At 40.4% G+C, this 23,329-nt stretch overlaps 1 protein-coding gene across 4 annotated transcripts in view; it reads right to left on the bottom strand.

The window, feature by feature from the left end:
* DCLK1 (doublecortin like kinase 1) overlaps nucleotides 1-23,329 on the bottom strand; it is a 251,266-nt gene that overhangs the window by 60,646 nt on the left and 167,291 nt on the right. For 3 of the 4 annotated variants that reach the window (XM_055802401.1, XM_055802400.1, XM_055802402.1), the window contains exons 5-6: nucleotides 22,073-22,189; nucleotides 5,863-5,957 (exon numbers count right to left, since the gene is read on the bottom strand). In XM_055802401.1, coding sequence (XP_055658376.1) covers nucleotides 5,863-5,957; nucleotides 22,073-22,189 — 212 coding nt within the window. Of the gene's footprint in view, nucleotides 1-5,862; nucleotides 5,958-6,883; nucleotides 7,051-22,072; nucleotides 22,190-23,329 lie in introns of those variants that run through there. The other variant, XM_005241155.3, reaches the window with a different exon arrangement.

Genomic DNA, 23,329 nt, shown 5'->3' with positions numbered 1-23,329 from the left:
CTGTGGACCAGAAGATATTGTTTAACATAAAATAAACATATTCTATACACTCAGATTTTTGGCTCAATGTCATAAAATTATTTTTTAATCAACAAATAGACGGTTAGTAAACAAAGCTGGAGTTTCAAAGTACCACATATTCTAAGAGGAAATTATTCTTTTATTGGATTCTTTCCTATTAAACACTATTAAAACAACGTCCGCCTGTTCTGAAGGGTCTCCTATTTGTTTGGAAACTTGGCAATATGAACTTAATAGTAAAGGGAATATATTTCCCTTTTTGCTGTTTTGCAAACAGCAGTAGGAAAGTGCTTACCTTGTATAAGGTAATTAAAACTTGCCACCCATGGGTGATATAGCATGGATCCAGCCACACTTGAGCCCCGGAATGCTGACAGAATATTGCCATTATCTATATTGTACTGACAATGGTATCTCATTTCCACAGGTTTTCTGTGTCTGTGTGGATGTGTAAAAAGGTAGCATGTAAAATCCCCCCGTCGCTGGCTCTTTCTGATGGTAGCCAAGCAACCAGCTCATGGCAGCAGAGGGAGAGTCTGAGTGTACGATCCACTTTGTTTTTTTCAACACCCACTCTGAGCATCCTCTGATGGATCAGATGATCGTCAAATGCCAGAGGTGTTAGGTGATGATACACTGCCCTACCCTACCTACAAAGCACAAAAATACTAGCCAAGATACCCCATAGCACTAGATGAAAAAGAAAGTTCAGCAAAGAGAAGCTGTAGAGGACAGAGCACTATCTTTTTAAGATGAATTAAACATAACTGATGGTTTAGAGGGGTGCTGAGTAGGCAGGTGCCCAGCACACATCATAGCCAAGCTCTGATAACTTTAAGGTGTTTTGGGGGCTCCTTTAAGTAAAAAGCATATTTAAAAAATACAACAGAACAAGTATAAGACAAAATACAAGACCACATGAGAATGGGAAGGCTGAGCTTTAGGGCTGATCTTTGGAGATTTTTGGGGTTTTTTTTGTTGTTTTTTTTTTAACCACAGAGAGATAACTGAGGGAAAAAAAAAAAAAAAGAAAAAATAAAGGCTATACTATAAAACAAGGACTACCTAACATGAATGCTTTACAAATTTCAAATTTACAAGGGTCTTACTAATCTATGCAGGTTTATGTTTTACTTGCAGGCATGATATAAAGGGGATTTAAGTTGCTTAAAGGGGTTTTTCATTACCTAGAATGCTTATTCTGCACGTATTCTGCCAATGGACATGTGTACATACAGTAGCAGACTTGTTAGACTGGCAGAGTGAAAATCAGGTCTTAAATACATTTATATTGTGAACAATCTAGACAAAAGAAGAATTTTAAACAGACAAGACCATCTCATTCTGAATACCAACTAGTCAGTTAATTATTAATATTTCTTTTGAGCATATACACTTTGGGAATTTCTAATACACAGCACAGAAAAAAAAAGAATCTTTTGATTTGCTAAAGAAGGTAACACCCCAAACTTTTGAGTAGTATCTTCCAGGTCACTGTTCCCTCCCCTGAATATAAAAAAATAAGCATTCAGAACTTACAAAGATGATACTTGTAAGAACTGACTTTCAATACTTAGGGAATATTTTTGCATTAATTTCAATAATGTTATGGTTGTTTTAAAGCAAAATCACGCACAAGATTTCAGGATCATTTTCTCTGCTTTGTCATATACTTTTAAATACTTCAAACTTTTTTTAAGTTTTCCTTTCTGCAAGAATTTTCCTTGCCTATAATTAGCCAGAGAGCTGTATTTCTGAAATGATATGAGGAGAATCTATTTTTTATTTTGCATAGATTAATAAAAAGACAAAACTTGCTGAATTAATAAGATTTCTTGGCCACATACAAGTCAAAAATTCCTCATATACATAGAATTAAACTTTTTTGTCTGATTAGTCAAGAGGTACCTTAAATCTAATTTTTTATTCTTTTATAGATTGTAGTCTCTAGGGAAGTAAGAAACACATTTAAAATAATGGCAAGCAACAGAAAACCAGGTATAAAGTATAGAATGTGTACACCTTAATTGAAGCAATGGCTCTGATTACAAGACAGTGGGAAATAAGCTCATAAACTATTATAAAGGCTAGCTAAATAAAATGTTGAGGTTGCTATTATGTACATTTATTATTGTGATTGCCATGACACCTTTTCTGGGTCTGCATCATTAACTGTACTCTATTGTGGTAGAGCTATATGCATGTGCAACACAATAACTCTCTACTTCAGCTGTTATAAACCTGAATTTCTGATGTTTTAATCCTCTGTGGAAATACACAATAAGTACATAACAATTTAAAACCAAGAATATTAACTTCCTTTTTAAGAATAAATACAAAGAAAGAATTAAACTACGTGAAAGCATAACTATAGTACACAGCCTGCAAGTTAAAGTAGTCAGAAGCTGATAATTCAATGACAGTTGGCTCAGATAGCTGATAAATTGTTCCTAGTTCACTTTCAAGTCCACGTAGTACACCCATGAAATTTATCTTTCAAATCACACTTTCCTCAAATATAGATTGAATTTCACCCACGATTATAAAAATATGACTTTCACTGATTTCTGAATTTCTGGAAACAACTCAGCCACATACATATACAAGTTAGAAAGGGTAAAACTTTTATCTTTTTATGTTCTGGCTTTTAAGAATACAAAAGTTTGTCTGTAGGGTTATAAGAATATGGTTTTCATGAGTAGGTACCACAGCAGCATTTTGGGCTATATTTACAACAGTGGAAAGCCAGAATTTATTTTGTTAGAAAAGGTAAGTGATGAAATGTCAGGAAGATGATTGACCCCTATTCCAAGTTGCCTGATGAACTCCATAATTAGAAGGAATATTTTCCTTGAAAATTCTACCATCTCTACTATTTTTATACTTTACTATTCACAGAGATAAATCCCTCAGTTTGCAGATGTACCTTGCTTTTGTGCCTCTGAATTTAAAAGCATGACTTCCTCTCACCTGTACTTCCCAGGAAAAACACTGGCAGCCTGCCCAAACCCCTTGCTATTTTGACATACTAAGCCTACAACTCCCTCAGAGCACATGGATGGGGATGCTGAAGAGCTGACTGACTAGTTACATCAAGGTAATCAGGCTGTGCTAGGGTCAATGCTCCCCATTGCCTTCCAGACCCAGTACATATCACTGGCACCCCATGAACCTCATGGCATGAGAGAACAGGCATTCCTCTGACTGCACAAAGAAAGGGGCAGAAAAACCAATGAATTACACATCTGAGCAGGCATCCCCAGGACCCAGCATCTTATTTCAGTTCTAAAGCAGTAGCTCCCTCAAACTCCATGTAAAGAGAGAAACCTGGACCAGCCAGAAGCCCAGCATCACCTTCAACCCCAGACTGTGGCTCTAGTAGCCAACACTTCTTTCAGGGCAGGAGTACCTCACCTCTCAACACTGGGGACAGTGAAATCATCTCCTCTTTTCTCTTGTAGGTCTATCACATAACACCAAAACTTCAAAAACCTCCTAGGGAATAAACCTTCTGCAGCTGGCCTGTCAGCCCTGCAGCTGAAGCCATGGAAGACAAAGTAAAATGCTCTGGGTTCAGATTTGGTTTATGACAATATGGCACACAACCTGTCCCCTAAATAAAGTTTAAATACCAACATACAATAGTACTAAAACTAAACAGAACACCATTTAGACTGCTAACAAGAAAATTAAGATCAGTAAGCACCGATGTTCATAATGGTTATTCGTAGAACTAATTCAGTTCTTGGAATACACATTATAACCTTCAATGACACAACCATATATGGTTTTTATACTGATCTTCTAGCTCATTCGCTTCACAAGTTAGAGATGAAAGCAGCTGAAATTCTCAGAGCAAGTGTAAAGTTTCCATCTCTGAACTTCCGAGCAGTTGATTTTGTAACGTAAATAATATTATTGCAATGCATTTTTACATGACTGCAATCCATTTTTACAGTAATGTATTCCATGTTTTGTCAGGTAAAAAAACCAAACAACTGTCTAAAATAAAGCCCGACAAGCATGAAAGGTCCCCTACCGAGGTCAAGGGACTAGATATGAGTATCTCATAACAATGTCTTATCTCTCCTGTAGTTTAATTCATTATTTATTTTCTATACAGTTAGCAATGTGATTATGTCACCACTATACAACCCTTTGCATCCATAACACTGCCACTTGGTGATCCTGTTACACTTCCACATAGGGAACCCGGATAAGGAGAAATCCATCTGCTCTCCTCTTCACACTTGAAACTCAGAAACCTTGTGGCCAGCCCCTCCCTATGTCTAATGGTGCTGACCACATAGTTCCCACTCACCCGTCCAACCAGCATTAACAGAAAAAACATTTCTTCACTGTGCAGAGAGAAGCATCAGTGGTGGGAAAGGAAGTTTAGGAAAGTTACCAATGAAAAGAGACAGTGTTACAGCAAATGAAAATCCACTGTATGCTGATAACATCCATCTAGACACCCTTACATCAATGTATAATTCATTTGGAAGACTCTTTGTTCCCTCTTCAATGACTTATTAATGATTCATTAATAATCTTTGAGAGTAAGAACAAACAGGTGTAGAAGATATTGCATTCAAGAAGATTTTAGTACCAGCTTACCCAACTGAAACTTGCATCTTTACTGCCTGTACCAGATGATGAAAACCATGACACTACCCTGAGGCTTCAAGCTGCTGCTCACTGGCTGCCTCTATACTGCAAGATCACAGTTGGTTTCCACATCTATAAACAAGTCACGACAGAAACCCATGGCTGTATCCTAGCCTGAGGAAAGATTGGGCATGCACAATTCCTCAGCTCCCTGGTACCCGCCAGACATGAAGGAGCGTACACAGCCTAGAAGGGAGTTGTGCCATGCTACAGCTATTCCTGATCTGGATATCTGGGGAATCAGGTCTGCACCAGCCCCTAAAGTCAAGCACTGCCAATTCTGTGCGTAATCCACTTACTTTGAGACACACAAATTATGTCTTTATTTAAAAACTGAAAAGGCAGAAAAAGCATGTGTTCAAACTGTGTTTATAAACAAGTTAGAGATACAGAGTACTGCCTTAGGGAAGCTTCCATTGAGAACGGATCACAGTTTAGAAAACAGCAGAAGCGAAGATATACAGACATCTGTCCCATTGCTTTTGAACAGATACAAATAATTAAATAAGCATGTGGAGCCTTTTGGGTTGACAAGTCATATCTTGTCAGAGGGTTAACAGCAGTAACATAGGTACTACCTTAATTCTGGATGCTTAGGCACATTGTAGATTCCTCTATACTAGAGGGAACTTACAGCTCCTAACAACTCTGGTCCAGCAAAGTGACTGGCAAGTCTCATGCTGCTTTGATACTGATAGTATCTCCACTGCACAAGGCTATGGTATCACAGCTAATCCACAGCTAAATTCCACAGCACATTCTTTCACCTTGCTTCAAAATCAAAGCTGTTTGTAGTTTTCGTAAGTGACATAATGCCCATGGTAAATTAAGAAAAAAAAAAAAGAAGTCTTTAACAATGTGAACATTTCCAGTTGTGAAACATGTGGAAAAAGAAACTAACGAAAAAAAAAAAAAAAGTTTTGTAAAAAAGAAGAAAGATACCCCTGGTTTTCCCCTCAAAGATAAATCCATTTCCAGCATACTTAGTATTTTAGCAGGCACAGAACTGTTCTGTTCCACTTCAGTGTTGTATAAATACAACAAGGACTGTAGCCAGGCTCTTCCACCCTATGACTCCAAACAGAAGGAATCAGTGGAGGGAAGGCTATCGGGTAATGGCTATGCTGGGTTGGCCCCAGCCATACTCAGAAACCAGTTTCCTTATTTCCTTACCCTCTGTTTCCGTAGGCTTCCTGGGCTGGTGGGAGATGGGCTTGGAGACTTCCCAGAGCGGGGAGTAGAAAGCTGGCTACCAGGGGTTCCATTCACTAAAAGAGCAATAAATTGAAAAAATAAATACAAGGCATTATTAAAAGCAAATAAATAGTTAAATCAACATACATCTTTTCATTCTTTGCTGAAGAGATTAATTTGCTTTTGCTTAATGGTTTAAACATTAAATAAGGTAATTCACAAAAGAACTTTTTCCTCAGTGTTTTGGCTCATGAAGCCAATTTTTATACAGAGTGCAAGTAAATAAACACACCTGAAAGACTGTTTTGTCAATGGCAGAGAACATGAACATGTTTTCTTAAAACTGTATTGTTCCTGTGCTTGAAAGTGATGGGGAACAAGATGCTTTGTTGACTTTAACAGACAGTTGATATATGTAAACCTTTTCATTCATTTAGTTATGGTTTGAAGTGCTACCCACCAAAAGTAAAAAGCAGTATTGCTTGCAAGAACAAATCAGCTGCTTGCTGTTCCTCACTCATTCATTTGAAGAGATTTTTGCAGTAGTATCTACCCCAAACATCACCTCAGACTTAACCCAGAAGGGCTTTCTAGAGGCAAATAACCTGGATGCAACACCTCAAGTCTGACTTGCAGCAAAGCATCACTTTCACAAATAAGTAAGTTCCTTCATATATGTTAGTGCCTATCATGTTAGAAGCATCTTTTGCATGCATGTGACATTATCTATTCAATTAACAAAACAATACCAGCAGAGGACAGAATTCTGCTACAAAATAATCACACAAAAGGCTATCAATAATGTTTACACTGAGCTAGATAGAAACACTACAAAGCGTGGATCACATATATATGTAAATATTCTTAAACAAGCAACTGTTATATCACAGTCCATATTTGCCAGCACCAGGAAAAAAATATAATCGACTATTGAATTCCCAGATTCTGAATCTTAGGAGAATATTTACACTCTAGGATATCAACAAGGTATTTGACTTACCTTCTATGAGTTCTAACATGGACAAAATCTTACTGTTTTAACCTGATAACAGCAAGCAGCAAAATTCCTGCTCTGTACTAAGCCAAGCTGTAGCCAAGATGAGAAGCAATGGGATTAGTTAAGGATAGCTGGGGCTGCTCACAGAGTGAGCTGAATGCGATGCAGGATTCATAAGCAGAAGCCTTTTCTGCGTAAGGCTGACGTCTTCAGAGCAGCAGTGGGAGGTGCAGGTGCTGTCTTAGGGCTACATCAAAGGTGTCAATTAAGCATAATGCTGCTGCTTCACAACGCTGAGCCACCGCAACCCCCACTCGCTTTCCATGGAGCCCCGAAAGCCTAAGCAATTCTATATGCTGTGCACTGAATCATAATGAGGTGCCTTTGGGGGCAATATACCAAATGACTCATCTGAAAATCAAAATGACAATAACTCTTGTAAAACCTTGGCTGACTGGCAATCTAGCAAATGTTAATTCCTTTGGATAATACAGGAGGCATTTTTAATAGATTTTCCTTACTTTTTACATAATACATTGTTCTCACTGGCTAATACTGGGCCCACACATTATAAGGAAGAAACATGTGTATCTACCACACCACACCACTCACATCAAGAAAACACATTATACTGCATGATAAATAATGATCGCTTAACAGAGCTTAGGTGCTTAGGTGCTATGAGTGATCAAATCTCAACATCACTTTGTGCAAGGCATTGTTTAAGGCAAAGGTGCAATATATTGGTATAATGATAGGAATAACAAGATAAATGAATTGGATCTAAATAGGCTGCTTTTCTAGAAAAACATTCTACACATGTAGGCTTCAAATTCTCTTTGTACAGAGGACAATAGTTGGCACATATCAGCACTGATTCAAATGCTGTACTAAGTGTGTGTGGGAAAGTACATGCATATGGACACATTCACTGAAGTTCATACAGTATTCAGCAAAACACCCCATAGGTCTGGCCAATAATGACTAAAATCAAATTTATTATCAATACTTCTGAAATCATTTAGGAAAAGGACAAGATGAGGACATTAAAAATGAGATTTTTGGAACCTTAAACTTACAGTTTTAAAGGGCTTCTTATAAACAAATATGGTACTATTTAGAAACTAATTCTAAACTACTAGTTTTCACATACAGCTAGTCCTCAGGACTGCTAAGTAACAAGACTTCTCTTTAAACCAAGCAGATATTCTCAGGTCTTATAATTATGAAAAAAATTAAGATAACAGAGACACTTTAATAAATCTTGTAGCACTAGGCAGTGGTTCCTGTTCCTTACAGATTGACTCCTTCCCCAGAACTTTCAACAACGATTTTTCTTAGAAATACTATTGCCGTTATTCTGTCCTGAAGACAAAGACTTGAAGCTACCAAGTGGATGCAGACAAACAGATGCAATGTTGTCTTTGACTCTTAATGTATTTCCCATGTACCATGTTTCATCTGTTTAAGATGAAAAACCAAAGTATTACAAACCCTAAAAATCACTCGCTTTCCAGCACCAGAGTATCTAAAGCATTTAAGCTAAGCTCCAATGCTCTCCCCAACAGCATTTTTGAAAAAGGAAAATGATGATGGTTGTGCTTGTGTTGGCCATCTGTAATATCTGAAATCAAGAGCACGATTAATGGATCAAGGTCCTCAGGAGATTTAAGTGGCATTTGCTCACCTCCCTACCCATATCCAAAATACAAAGGTGGTAAGTACCTAAAACACATGCCAAGGTTTTTGCGAGTGTATAAAGACTCCCCGTGGAGAGATGTTTAGGAAACTAGAGATGACAGCACTGAGGATGAAATTCCTTTTACCGATCTTTAGGTACCTATTGCATTGACTTCTACATCTGAAGTAGTTTTCTAGACCTTATTTCAACCAAGTTGCTGTCATAGCATGAGATGTATCATCCCCAAGCAACCATCTAAAAGGGACCTGATGTCCTAGAAGCATCCACTGAAGTGTAGACTTCTAAAGCTAGGAAAGATGAATCCAAACACATGTACCTAGAGTTTTAAGATATGCTGGAGATGAAGCAAAATCATCAAAATTCTCCCCACCTACCAATTTTAGTGGATTTTATTCCAAACACAGAACTGCATTAAATAAACTTTGATGACCAAAGGCATACAAAGTCTACGTTAGAGTCAACCTGAACAGAGACTGGGGTGAGGTGGGTTTTATTCCCAACTCTCTATATGCACCTGCACAACATCAGGCAAGTAATATAATCTTTACTACTTGTCTACTTAGGCTTTAAGTTCTGGCTGAATGAACTCTCTGTGCACATCATGTCTGTCTTCTGGATGCTGGATACCTGCAGATATATATTACTATTACTACCGATACTATTAATGTAATGCTTAAGACTGACATCACAACAGGCAAGAAATCCCAATTCCTAATAATTCCCCAGTCTACTCCAGAGCCCCCTCCTTTTTTATCTTCTTGTTTATGGCTTGTGGCCATTTCACCTCTGACTCTAATTCCTTGTAATTCACTATACTGAATTTGCAAATAGAGTTGATATTAAGTGCTGTGTAGTGGGAAGAGACTGGACTGATTCTGACCCCCTTCCTGAACTCCATTTACAATCACGACAATTCAAAGGCCATTCTTACATACACTGCTCATGACGAGACAACACAGAAACAAATATGTGAATAAAATCAATAATATTTAATAATAATGCATTCCTAGTAAGTAGTGGAATATAGTCTAAACTGCCCTAAAAATCATTTCTAGGTGGAATGCATTCTGGTTGGAAACTGCATTCCTGTCCAGTATCTGCACTGCATTTCTCATGGGCTGATACAGCACGTGTTCCTACAGGGAACATTTATGTAGATAAAGACGTATGAAATTGGTAAATCACTGTTGTGATTAATCATGTTATTGAGTGAGGCAAGAGTTTTCTTGTCACTTTTATTCATAAAATGGCAGGGGTCAGAGACTTCAGCTTAACACACAGCGCCCTCCCATCGTCTCATGAAAAAGATTTATCCATACAAAATTTCAGAGGAAAAATATGTATTAAAAAGCTAAAACAATAACAAAATTATTGTGGCTGCTTGGAGCAGAGGTATGCAACTGCTCATGTGAACTCCTGTCCTTACCATCCTCTCAGTGGGGACGCATAACAGAGCAAGAACCTATCTTCGTATTTGTTTTTCCAGCACCTGGCACACACATGAAGGTAGAAAACCCCACAAAAAAGAACACTAAGCTGGATACCATCATCTACTAAGATAAATGCAAAATAGGTTTTCATATAATGATGTTTATGAACTAGTTAAAACACTGTAAACAAAATGTACTTTGATGGCAATCCAATAAATAATTTTGATAGGGAAACTTTTTATTAAATAATAATAATAAAAACTGAGAAAAGCTGAATGGAAGTGTCAAGTGCCAGTCTGAGAAGCTGCCAATGCCACTGCACTGTATTAAAATCATACCCTCCTATAAAACTGCCTGTTCATGTGTTAGCATCTTGTAGTCTATAAAACATTTAGAGATGACTCTGTGTGTTAATAAAAGTGGTTTGCCAAACACAAGAGTGTGTTGAAAGAGGAAAAAATGAGACCAAAGGAAAAGAATGGTGCAGGCTTTTTTGCAGCCACAACTTACTTACAACTAGTACAGGATAAACTAAAAAATGATTTACAGAAGTCACAACAACGTGTGCAGGTAATTTTCAACAACCGTTAGCTAGAAAATAGTGATGCAAGATCACTACTTGACCTTGTATCAATTACTCCTGTAGTTTGTCGCTGTTCTTTCCAAAACAACATTTTTGCCTCAGTAGAATTATGTAGTTACAAAGTAGTTATGGAACAAACCATACCTTGCCTTTTGGTTCCTTCTGCTTCTGTATTCTACTTGTATACACCTTGTCATTTTTCTCTTCATTCCGACAGACAGTTTGTCCGAAGCATCACATTAAGCAAGTTCCCTCATTATCACTCCCCAGTAAAGACAAGGCTTTAGAGGTTCTACATCAGAATGCAACTGGTTGAGAAAAACTCCAAATAACGAGTACTGCATTGATTTTAACTGGTTCTAAACTGTCCTTCTTACAGTCAATCTTTTCTAGAGTTTATGATGAGAAGTTTCTTCACTGTGGGGGTGGTGAGGCACTGGAAGAGGTTACCCAGAGAAGCTGTGGACGCCCCATTCCTCGAAGTGTTCAAGGCCAGGCTGGATGGGGCTTTGAGCAGCCTGGTCTAGTGGAAGGTGTCCCTGCCCACGGCAGGGGGGTTGGAACTCAATAATCTTTAAGGTCCCTTCCAACCCAGATGACTGTGATTATGCAGATACAAGAAAAACATCTCTCTTCCACTAAGACAAGGCTTGACAGACCCATACAGAGTTTTCACATGATCAACAGATCAACAGATTAAAAGTGTCAGCAAAAGGGATCACCTTCAGATCAGGTTTATATTCGTATCTTAGTAGCCACCAGTACCTGAGACCCTGTAAGTCACTGGTACGTGTGGTAGCCACACAATGTAACCCAAGCAGTGCAGAGCTCAGCAGGGACTGTAAACCCCACACACACTCAGCCCACACCAACCTCCATGGAATGGCCACTTCTACCCCAACCTGAAGTCAGCTATGTCCACACTTTCAAGCAGAGAAGTGCTGTAGACACTTAGACATTGCAGACATGCCTGATATCTCAGAAGACAGGAGTCTTCCTTGAAAATATCGTTTCCTGGAATCCACGAGTAATTTATTTTTTTTTTGGTAACCTCATAAGGTGGGCAAGTGCCTCTTGTTTTTTTTCTCTGCACTTCATCAGAGTACAGCTGATATTTATGACCTTGGCTGCTAATTTTGTGTAGACCCTAACCGAGAGAGCATCTATATATATGTAACTTTTAATGAAAATTTCCTTTGAACTGTTTTGCCTAATTAGAAAGACTAGGATTCTCAAATCAGTTTGTGTGAATGGAGTGCCAACTCTGAGGACATTTTCTCATTCAGCATTTAACTTTCTATTCCCTTTAGAGGGTTACACTATTCAGTCTAACCAAATCTATTTCTCTTACTAACTCCTGATTTTTGTTACAGGCTATAAAATGATAAAACGTAGTTTTTTAATTATTAGTATCAAGTAGAAACACCATAAATAAAAAATTAAAAAGAAGCCAGGATCAAAGTAAAAATCATCTAAAAATCCCTGGGTCTGTAGGATGACTCCATCACTCCCATGGGTTTGTACTCTTGGCTTCAGGAAAGTTTTGCTTCAGCATATTTATTACAAAATCTGTCAGCTGAGTACCTGTAACAGTGTGAATGAAAGCATGTGACCTCACCAAAGACAATATGATATGTTCCTTCCTTTGGGACCCAAAAGGTCTTCTTGACTCAGGTGGCTGAAGAAGGGTTGTTTCTGGATAATGGTTTAGGGATGAACTATCCAACTAAATGAAAACATATCTTTTTGTGGAGAAACACATCTACCCCTTTTTTTCTAAATAGCTGAGAAAAGCACAAGCATCTGCCCTAGAGAAGTCTTCAATAAGATCCAATTTCCATATCCCAAACCACTTTTTTCTTTAGGGAACATCTACAGTTTTGATCAGGCTTTAGTCTGAGGTGTAGTTTCATGATTTCTTTACCCAGGTGCAATTTTTTTTTTTTTTAAAAAAAAAACAGCCCTTGGTAATAGGACCTACTCCATCTGTTCTTCACATGTTCCCTTTGTCATTCCGAACAGGTACGTGTATCAACTCAGTTACTCTTGAAACAGACCCCTGTCGCACTAAATAACTGAAACTGCAAAACAACTCCTCTTAACCCCAAACCTGAATTGCCGTTACAAAAAAGATTTCAAACATCCGAAATATTGTGGGTGACAGTTTGAGGGGAACAGTAGATAACTCAGCGGGGAGGAGAAGTGAGAAGGAAGTAATTTTGAAGGAGATGTTCAAACTGAAAAAAAACCCAGAAAGTAGTTTTGTTGTGAGCAAGTCCTGAAAATTATGAGTTGAGATTTCAGAGGCTAAAACAGTGTTCATCCAAATGCAGTATCCTTCCTTAATTTAACAGAAAAAGGTACAATAATTCCAGCCATCTCATGCTGCTCTTGATTTGATTAAAAGTAATGATCATGAAGAAGTAAGCGCTGTGTTCTGCAAATCTGTTACCTCTTCACCTGCATTGAGGCTGACATCAATGGTGTTAATTGGTAGCTGGACAGAAGCCAACAGCTACTGAATAGCTTTCAGACATTCATAATTTTCAGTCACCAGCATCAGGCTGATACCTGGCCTCACTGAAACTCAATGTCTCCTTTATGATGTCCTTTCCCAAATAATATCTGATGCCAACAAAAAAACCCCAACCATTAAGGTGTTTTACAGCCTTTAAGAAGACATCAGGAAAATTAAATAGAGGCAGGATTATCTGTTGCACTTGGAACCAGACTTCAGCCCTCTGCTTGCCTGGGAGGTCACACTACTTTTCTCTGCTTCTCTCCTTTGCCTTGTTTCCTGCTTCTCTCCTCTATTTAGACTGAAAGCATTTTGAAGCAGACAATACCTCAAATGCATTTGTAAAAAATCAGGAAGCTATCCTCCTGCAGCGAGACTTGTCTTGTGGTACTGTTTTGAAACACTGTCAGATGTAAATAAAAAACTGAACAAAACATAATAATGGAGAAGTCAGCTCTTACCACAGATCTTCCTAGCTTGCATGTACTCTTTTAAGAAAAAAGTATTCTGTGTTTTTATATAAAAATAGGATGCATCTGCTTTCAGAGTCAGGGAGGCTACCAGGAGAATATAAGCACATTAAACACATGCTCTGTTAAGAAATTACAAAAAGGGAAAAGCAAGGATGGAAGAAAGGTGACCACCACCTATGGAGGAGCATACATTCCTCTTAAATATGTCAAGAAATGGTGTAAAAGCACATGCAGCTTTTTTGCTCACTGTAGGTTGTAATGCTCAAAAGGGTGAGGGGTGTGTGTCTCCCGTTCCCTTACAAAGTGACCCATTACCTTGCCCTCAGTTAACCAGAGTACAGATTTGCACCTGCGTGGCACTGAGTGCTAGTGCAGTCTCCAGTATTGCTAAGGGTCTTTGTCTGCAACCCTGCAGCCTGCTTGCCACCTGAAGCTCCACCTTTTCCCCCATCCTGCTGTGCCAGGGTGTCCCAGAGCCTGTGGGACAGTATTTTTTATTTTTCTGTTCCCATGCTGTTACTGCCATGGCCAGGTACCTGCAAACCCTGACACTATTTTTAGGGTAGGTCTGTATGGGGCTTTCAGGCTTGCCAAGGATGCTTCCCTTACAGGCAATGGAGGGATAAAGGCAACCCCAGTGGGTGAAGGTTATCTAAGATCCTTGGGAATGTCACTAAGAACCCTTTGCCCATAGTACCAGATGAGAAGACAAGGGAAATAGTTCTCTGGAGCAATGGCTGGGGGCTCGCCAAGGAGGGGAGACACTCAGGGTCCTTTGCCTGCTCCCACACGCAGTCAGGGGCCACTACAACAAGGGGAGACTGAAGCAGAAAGCAAGGGCCTTCAAGCAGAATTTTCTCTAAAAATCATCTGTGAACACTACTGAAATTATCTTCAAAGCACCAGTTCTGGTAAAATGGTATTGCTCCAGACTTAGAGATGCAAAAATGAGACACAGATATTAAAGAAAACCAAAAAACCAGCCAACCCCTTAAAATAACCCCTTCAATTTCTGTGAGCAATTTCAGAAGCTATTGGGACAAATCTGGGAAAGTTCATCACACCACACTACTATTTGCTCAGACCAAGGAACTCATGGACTTCACCGCATTTATAAACATTTAGTTCAAGCCAAAGTGTGGCTTTAATTCATGTGCCACTTGAAATTCTGTGTCAAACATGGGAAACAGTTCTTGAGGGTGGTATATAAGTGCTTAAACCAAACCAGACCATGTCCTACCCTCATTGACACATCCATCTCTCTAACAATAGGGGAATAACCCAAAGACTCTTATAATATCCTTCATTAACTCTAATAATGATGAATCCCGATCAGCTATCCTGTGCTGGATGAGAAGAAAAATAATGTTGAATATCTACATTAAAGACTATACCATACTACAAATGCATACAGGAGAGAATTAAGGGTAAGTCAAGGACATCCATTCATCTCAGGACTTTATCAGTTTTAATATCCAACTTCGACATTTTTACATTTTTTTAACATAGTCTTCGTCTATGCAACTTTCTTTTTAGGGCTCATGTGTAGTATGTGTATCCATGTGTCTTATCTTAATATGGGCATGAACTGATGACCAAGGCAGGCATCTGATCCTTTTGCATAGGAAGAACGCACAAACTTTTCAAAATGCAGCAAGAATCAAATAAGAGGGATCAGATTCTTTCTAATTAGCAACATGCTCTTGTCCATAGAGATTGCTTAGCTTTTTCTCAAGGGTATGCTACTGATAACACTTTCTGCCTGCCCTTATCCCTACTTTTCTCAACTTTTTTTTGTGATAAAACTCTTCACAAAATGATACATCTTTTCATTTTTAGAATGTGTATGTATTGGATTTGATCTGAGCAAAGAATCTGCTATTTTCTTGAGTATGTTTTGTGTTTATCCCTAATGAAAGAAAAAATCCCTAACAGTAAAGATGAACTGAAAGCGGTTTAAAGGCATAGAATAAAAAAATAAATAAAAAAACCCCACAGATGTATATACACTTAGCAGTAAAAACATGACAACAAAAGCATAACTTCCAGTTATGCACTAGTCATTTAGGATACTCACTAATACCAAGATGTTTAATGTAGACACACCATGGAAAAAATTATCTGTTCATACGTGCACTAGATGGTAATTCCTTCATTTTGCTACTGTCACAGGTACATAATCCCAATAAATAGGCAGTATTTTTAGGCCTACTAGATGGCAGAATAGTGAAATCTCTACATATTTTCTGCATTTCATGGGAGAACTTTGTATTTTGTCTAACATATGAGTTAGTGCTTCTTCTTTCCATTGTTGTTTTTTTTAAATGAAGTATATAATATCAAACTGCTTGTTTTTAAAATCTATTCATTGATTATTGTTAATTTTACATTATCTAAAAACAATTCTTGAGGGCAAGTGGCCACTTAGTGTACTATCGCTTCCTTTTATGACAGTTATATTGATGTAAAGACTCATATATGGAAGGTTAGAAATAGACTTCCCATAGCATCCACACAAGTTGACTTCAGTATTTGCAGGCTTTCTGCACACAAGAGCTACAGACAGCCAAGTGAGATCCATTGTCACCACAAAAATTAACTTTTATAGAAACATTTTGAATTGTTTATCCTTTTTAAGCGGTAAGAAGATAGACTAGACTAGACTAGACTGGAATAGAATAGAAGGACAGAACAGAACAGAACAGAACAGAACAGAACAGAACAGAACAGAACAGAACAGAACAGAAGAGGTGGAAGAGACCTACAGTGATCACCTAGTCCAGCTGCCTGACCAGTCAGGGCTGACCAAAAGTTAAAGTGTGTTAAGGACATTGTCCAAATGCCTTTTAAAAATAGACAGGCTTGGGGCATCGACCACCTCTCCAGGAAGCCTGTTCCAGTGTATACTGGGTTTGTGTGGCAAAGTATCAGGGGGGCTACAAGGGTGGCTTCTATGAGAAGCTGCTAGAAGCTTCCCACATGTCCCACAGAATTGACACCAGCTGGCTCCAAGATGGACCCGCTGCTGGTCAAGGCCGAGCCCATCAGTGATGGTGGTAGCATCTCTGGGATAGCGTATTTAAGGGAAAAAAACCTGCACAAGACTAGCATCAGCCAGAAAAGAGTAAAGATATGTAAAAGAAACAGGTCTGCAGACAACCAAGTCAGTGCAGGAGAGATAGGAGGTGCTCCGGGGGGCAGGGGGGGGCTCCAGACGCCACAGTGGAGATTTCCCTGCAGCGCATGGTGGAGACCATGGTGAGGCAGGCTGCACCCTGCAGCCCATGGAGGCCCACGGTAGAGCAGATCTCCACGTGGAAGCCTGTGAGGGACCCCACACCAGGGCAGGTGGGTGCCCGAGGAGGCTGTGACCTGTGGGCAGCCCACGCTGGAGCAGCTCCTGGCAGGGCCTGTGGCCCCGCGGGGAGAGGAGCCCGGGCTGGGGCAGGTTTGCTGGCGGGGCTGGGGACCCTGGGGGGACCCAGGCTGGAGCTGTTTGTGTAGACCACAGACCTGTAATCTGTGGGAAGGGCTCATGTTGGAGAAATTTGTGGAGAACTGTCTCCCATGGGAGAGACGCCATGCTGGAACAGGGGAAGAGTATGAGGAATCCTCCTGAGAAGGAAGGAGCAGCAGAAAAAGCATGTGAAGAACTGACCGCAGCCCCGTATCCCATCCCCCTGTGCCGCTGGCAGGGAGGAGGGAGAGAAAATCAGAAGTTGAGCCCAGGAAGAAAGGAGGGGTGAAGGGAAGGTGCTTTTTTTTTTTTAAAAAAAATTGTTTTCTCATTACCACACTCTGTCTTGATTGGCAATAAATTAAATAAATTTTCACAGAATCATAGAATGGTTTGGGTTATAAGGGACCTTTAAAGGTCATCTAGGTGAATGCCCCTGCAATGAGCAGGGACACCTTCCACTAGATCAGGTTGCTCAGAGCCCCATCCAGACTGACCTTGAATGTTTCCAGGGATGGGGCATCTACCACCTCTCTGGGCAAACTTTGCCAGTGTTTCACCACCCCCATTGCAGAAAAATTTCTTCATTATAGCTGGCCTAAATCTACTTTCTTTTAGTTTAAAACCATTACCCCTTGTCCTATCACAACAGGTCCTGCTAAAAATCTTTCTTCTAAGCCCACTTTAAGTATAGAAATGCTGCAGCAAGGTCTTCCCACAGCCTCCTCTTCTGCAGGCTGAACAACCCCAACTCTCTCATCCTGTCTTCATAGCAGAGGTGCTCCATCCCTCTCATCATCTTTGTGGCCCTCCTCTGGACCCGCTCCAACAGGTCCATCTCTTTCCTGTGCTGAGGACTCCCAAGCTGAATGCAGTATTCCACGTGGGGTCTCACCAGAGCAGAGCAGAGGGGCAGATTCACCTCCCTCAGCCTGTTGGCCACACTTCTTTTGATGCAGCCCAGGATATGGTTCGTCTTCCGGGCTGCAAATGCATATTGCTGGCTGATGTGCAGCTTTTCATCCACCAACACCCCCAAATCCTTCTCAGCAGGGCTGCTCTCAATATTCTGTAGCCTGTATAGATACCTGGTGTTGCCCTGACCCAGGTGCAGGACCTTGCACTTGGCCTTGTTGGACCGCATGAGGTTCACATGGGCCCACTTCTTGAGCTTATCCAGGTCCCCCTCGATGGAATCCTGTCCCTCAGGTGTGTCGACCACATCACTCAACTTGGTCTCATCTGCAAATTTTTTGAGGGTACACTCAATCCCACTGTCTGTGTCATTGAAGAAGATATTAAACAGTATTGGCCCCTGAGGCACACCACTTGTCACCAATGTCCAGCTGGACATCGAATTGTTGGCCACCACCCTCTGAATGTAACCATCCAAGCAAATCTTTATCCACCAAGCAGTCCACCCATCAAATCCATATCTCTCCAATTTAGAGGGAAGGGTGTTGTGGGGGGCCGAGACTAAGGCCTTACAGAATTCCAGACAAATGACACCTGCAGCTCTTCCCTGTTCCACTGATGCAGTCACTCCATCATAGAAGTCCCCTAGGTTGGTCAGGCAAGATTTGCTGTTGGTGAAGCCATGCTGGCTGTCTCAAATCACCTCCTTGTCCTCTATGTGCCTTGGCACAGCTTCTAGGAGGAGCTGTTCCATGATCTTCCCAGGCACAGGGGTGAGGCTGACAGGTCGGCAGTTCCCAGGGTCCTCCCTTCTACCCTTTTTACAAATGGGTGCAGTGTTTCCCTTTTTCCACTCACTGGGGACTTCACCTGACTCCCATGACTTTTCAATTAGCATGGAGACTGGCTTGGCAACGATATGAGCTGGTTCCCTCAGGACTCTGGGATGCATCTCATCAGGTCCCATAGACTTATGTATATTCAGGTTCCTCAGGTGGTCACAAACCTGATCTTCTCTTACAGTAGGAGGGATTTTGCTCCCCCAGTCCCTGTCTTGTGATCCACCCATTTTCTGCAAGTTAAGTCTGCTTTGCCCATGAAGATAATTTCTGAGTGATGTTCCTGTTTTTATCTCGACCCATGAGCCTTTCATTATATTTTCTGTCCCATGTCCAGCTGAAAGGGAAAGTGACAGAGTGGCTTTGGTGGGCACCTGGGGTCCAGCCAGGGTCAACCCACCACACAGTGTTTGACCACCCTCTCGGTAAAGAAATGCTTCCTAATGTCCACTCTAAACCTCTCCTCACCCAGCTTTGAACCGTTCCCATGTGCTCCATCACTGGATACCCGTGAGAAGAGCTCAGCACCTCCCTCTCCACTTCCCCTCCTTAGGAAGCTGTAGGGAGCAATGAGGTCGCCCCTCAGTCTCCTTTTCTCCTAACAAGACAAGCCCAGAATCCTCAGCCGCTCCTCACAGGACATGGCTTCCAGCCCTTTCAGCAGCTTTGTTGCCCTCCTCCGGACACGTTCGAGTGCCTTAACGTTCTTCTTGAATTGTGGTGCCCAGAACTGCACACAGCACTCAAGGTGAGGCTGCACCAGTGCTGAATCCAGCGGGATCATCACCTCTTTTGACCGGCTGGTCACACTGCATCTGATGCACCCCAGGGTGCGGTTTGCCCTCCTGGTGGCCAGGGCACACAGCTGACTCACGCTGAGCCCGCTGCCCACCAGCACGCCCAGATCCCTTTCTGCAGGGCTGTCCCGGCCACTCCTCTCCCAATTTGTACTTGTGCCCAGCATTACTCAGTCCCAGGTGCAGAATCTGGCTTTTGTTCTTGTTAAATTTCATCCCATTAATCATTGTCCAATGCTGCAACCTATCTAGATCCCCCTGTAAGGCCTCTTGTTCATTGAGAGAGTCAACAGCACCTCCCAGTTTGGTATCATCATCAAACTTGCTAACGCTGCATTCAACTCCTGCATGCAGATCATCAATAAAAATATTGAACAGAACCAGCCCTAGAACTGAACCCTGAGGAACATTGATGGTGACCAGTCACCAGCCAGATGTAGCCTCGTTTACTACAACCCTTTGAGCCCTGCCCTTCAGCCAGTTCTTCACCCAGGCTCCTATCAGCTAACCGACTGATCTGCCAGCATCCTATCCATTCTTGTCAGGCTTTGTCTTATGTTTTTCTCTAAGAAAATCTTAATTACAGTGTGGAAATGATTATGTCCAATAGGCAAGGTCATAGAATATCTTTTGACATACTAGTATGTTCCTGTAAATGTAGTGGTTTCACGTAACATATTTTTAAGATGGGAAATGCGTCATCAGCACAGGACCATCCAAAATGCTTTGCATTTTTAATATTTCCACTATAATGTTTCTTTCCTTGTTATAAATATAATGATATATTAATTATTATTGTGGCATACAGAAAACATTCCTTTTTTTCACCAGCTGTAAAATAATCTCCTGGTCTTTTGCAGTAATTGAACATGTAATGGTATTCTGCTCAGACCCTTGTAAAATTGAACTGCAGGAAATTAAGATTTACTGACCTACACTTCTGCATGTTTAAGTAAAAACAGTACAATTTCTCTCAGGACCAAAACCAACAAGTTATCACATAGCCAACACGACAAAAATGTTGCTAGTCCCCTGGCAGAAACATTTGTTATGCATAGCAAGACAGTTCCACACAGAAATGAACATACACGGTTCGCTGTCCATTACCTGTGCTCCCAAATGAATATTCATTAGACAAAAACCAGAAAGAGTCCATAACATTCACACAGCAAACTGGGTCTCCCTTGCTAAAGTTTAATTTAACTGTTCCACCTAGCTAGAAAGAAATCTGCTTAATACATGTCTAAGAAAGAGCTACTGTGGGCTTGCTCCTCACAATTGATACTTCTTCCCATTACCTCTTTTCAGGTTTCTCTATTTCAGCTGTTCTTAGGATGTATAGGAGGCATGTTGCCTCCCAGCCCTGTTACCTGTGTCTACACCTCTCTCATTGTGTCTTTCCCACTTCCCTCCTTCCCTGAGCAAGGACCTTTTTTTTCTCAGCTTAGTCTTCTTATGAAAAATATGTTTCCAGTTGGTCCATGTCTCCCCTCTTTGAAACCAGCTAGGAGCACCTGGGCCATTCTGATCACCACCTCCCCATAAAGACCTTTCAGTGCTGGATGCAGGTCCCAGTATGAAATTCGCTTCCCTGTCGGCGGAAGACTTCCTGCATGAAGAGTGAGGTGGCTTTCAGACCTCTTGTTCACCTTTTACAAAATCCATATTCACAAGCAGTGCTGCAAATGCTGGATTTGGTCTACTCAACTGGTGCACACCAAGTACTTTCAAGCACCAATAGTGGCAAATTATCTAATGCACTTTTTTTTGTTTATTTATTTGTTTTGCTTAGGAAAAAGCAGCAGGGGGGAACTAGTCACAGACTACTTCATGGGAGCAGCTGCAAAGGCAGCCAAAGCAAGGCGCTTCAGACTGAGCTTCTTAAAGCTTTTTGCTGTGTCTTCTCCAGCCTGTTCCACTGGCTTGTTCAGTCAGCTCTGACTTTTTCTTCCTCAGCTATCTTTGCACCTCACACTCACATCTGTAATTGCATTCTTTCTCTGCCCTGCCCCCCTTTCCTCAGTATCCTCATTGCCTTTAACCTATCCTTTTCTCACTGCTGCCTCTCAACTCCTTCAGAAACAAAATACAAAATAAAGATTATGAAATCAACCTTTTGCAGACACAGATCCTATGCTGCATAACTTGGACTACTTCCTGCATTATACTTACTAAGTTCCTAGTAAAAAGAATATCTCTTTATGTCAGTCTTTATGTATTGGCAGCAAAATCATGCATGGAAAATAAAGTAAATTGAACCATGGTATGCCAGAATATGATTTATAAAACTGGAGAATTATTTTATATTGGGAAATCACTTCATCGCAGATGCAACTTAGAAAACAAGTGAATTTTTACTATCAACTGTTTCACACATACAATGATTTTCCACAGAATCATGGCACTTCAAGCACATTGCCAATTGTATTGAAACAAATTGGTTGTTTTTTTTTAAGGAAGATTTCTTGCATGCTTTACCTGAGCTAGTAGAAGCAGGAGACTTGCTGCGTCGGGATGGGCCCGGGCTCTTGGTGGTGCTCCTACGCGAAGTTGAAGCTATTTTGGTATAGGAAGTGGATTTCACCACCCGACATTCTAAAAGACAAAGAAACTACATAAGTTAGCAATTAAGAAAGCCAGCAAGATTCTATAACAGAAAGAGCACTGAAAAGCACAAACATTTAGCCCACACTTGTTTTCATTCATCTTGAAGAGTTTTATGAGAAAATATAAAATCTGTATAAATGGCTCCATTAAAATCCAAGTACAGTATGTACCACATCCCAGATAAAGAACTGCTGCAGTAATCCAGACTTTTAGATACCATGGTTACTGCAAGTATTTAGGACAGCTTAATTTAACAGTGCTGAGATTACACATAAAATTTATTTGTTTCTGAAGATTTCAGCCTAAGTAATGCAGTGGTTTTTTGTAAATGATCCAAATGCAATGTAAGCATTTTTTGTTAACCTAGGCAGCCTCTTCTAGAAGAACTGGAAAGCTGCTTTTATATATCAAAATGTTAAGACTGTACAAGATGACGCAGGTGTCTGTCACTCATGAAAGGTTTGAAGAAAGTGAAGCATGTTTGTTGTTCCTGCTTAATCCTCTGGTGAGCAACAGCCCACATTGTATAGCACAGGCAACTCATCACAGGTTGAGGGAAACAGCTCTACTTGCTCATAAGAGACATCAGTAAAATCAATGAAGAGGTGAAATTACACTCCCACTTGAGAACACAGCAAGATGTTCAGGTTAGAGTTTATATACACCCACACAGCTCTGTAGGCATTCTTGCATTGTGCCTGCAAAATGGTTCTTGGCCCGAGGATGAAAGAACTTAGTGTGCATAATGCTGATGTCTTGCACTCATAATGGATACTAACTTAATCACCAGACATATTATACAGTTGGGCAAAAAAAAAAAAAACAAAAATCCACTTCTTAGCCAATATACAATTAGAAGTCTGCAGCAATGTTTATACTCTCTTCACCTGACAATGTCAGTATACTTCACTTATTTAAAAATACATCAGTAAACATTTAGTTCTGTATCAACCTGCTTCCCATTGTCTTCCTATGTTTAAGGTTCCTCAACACAGGTTTAGAGAAATAAACAATATTTTTTTCTTCCTACTCAGAAAATACCATGTACAAGCCTGCACATTATTTAGTCTTCACAGATGATCAGTGGAGCCTGTAACATAGTTTAGACAGATTAGAGAACAAAGAAAT

The sequence above is a fragment of the Falco peregrinus genome, chromosome 4 (assembly GCF_023634155.1).
Source record: "Falco peregrinus isolate bFalPer1 chromosome 4, bFalPer1.pri, whole genome shotgun sequence".
In the NCBI taxonomy this organism is placed as follows: Eukaryota; Metazoa; Chordata; class Aves; order Falconiformes; family Falconidae; genus Falco; species Falco peregrinus.
Note: the sequence above shows the minus strand (reverse complement) of the source record. Positions and strands in the feature narration are given on the sequence as shown.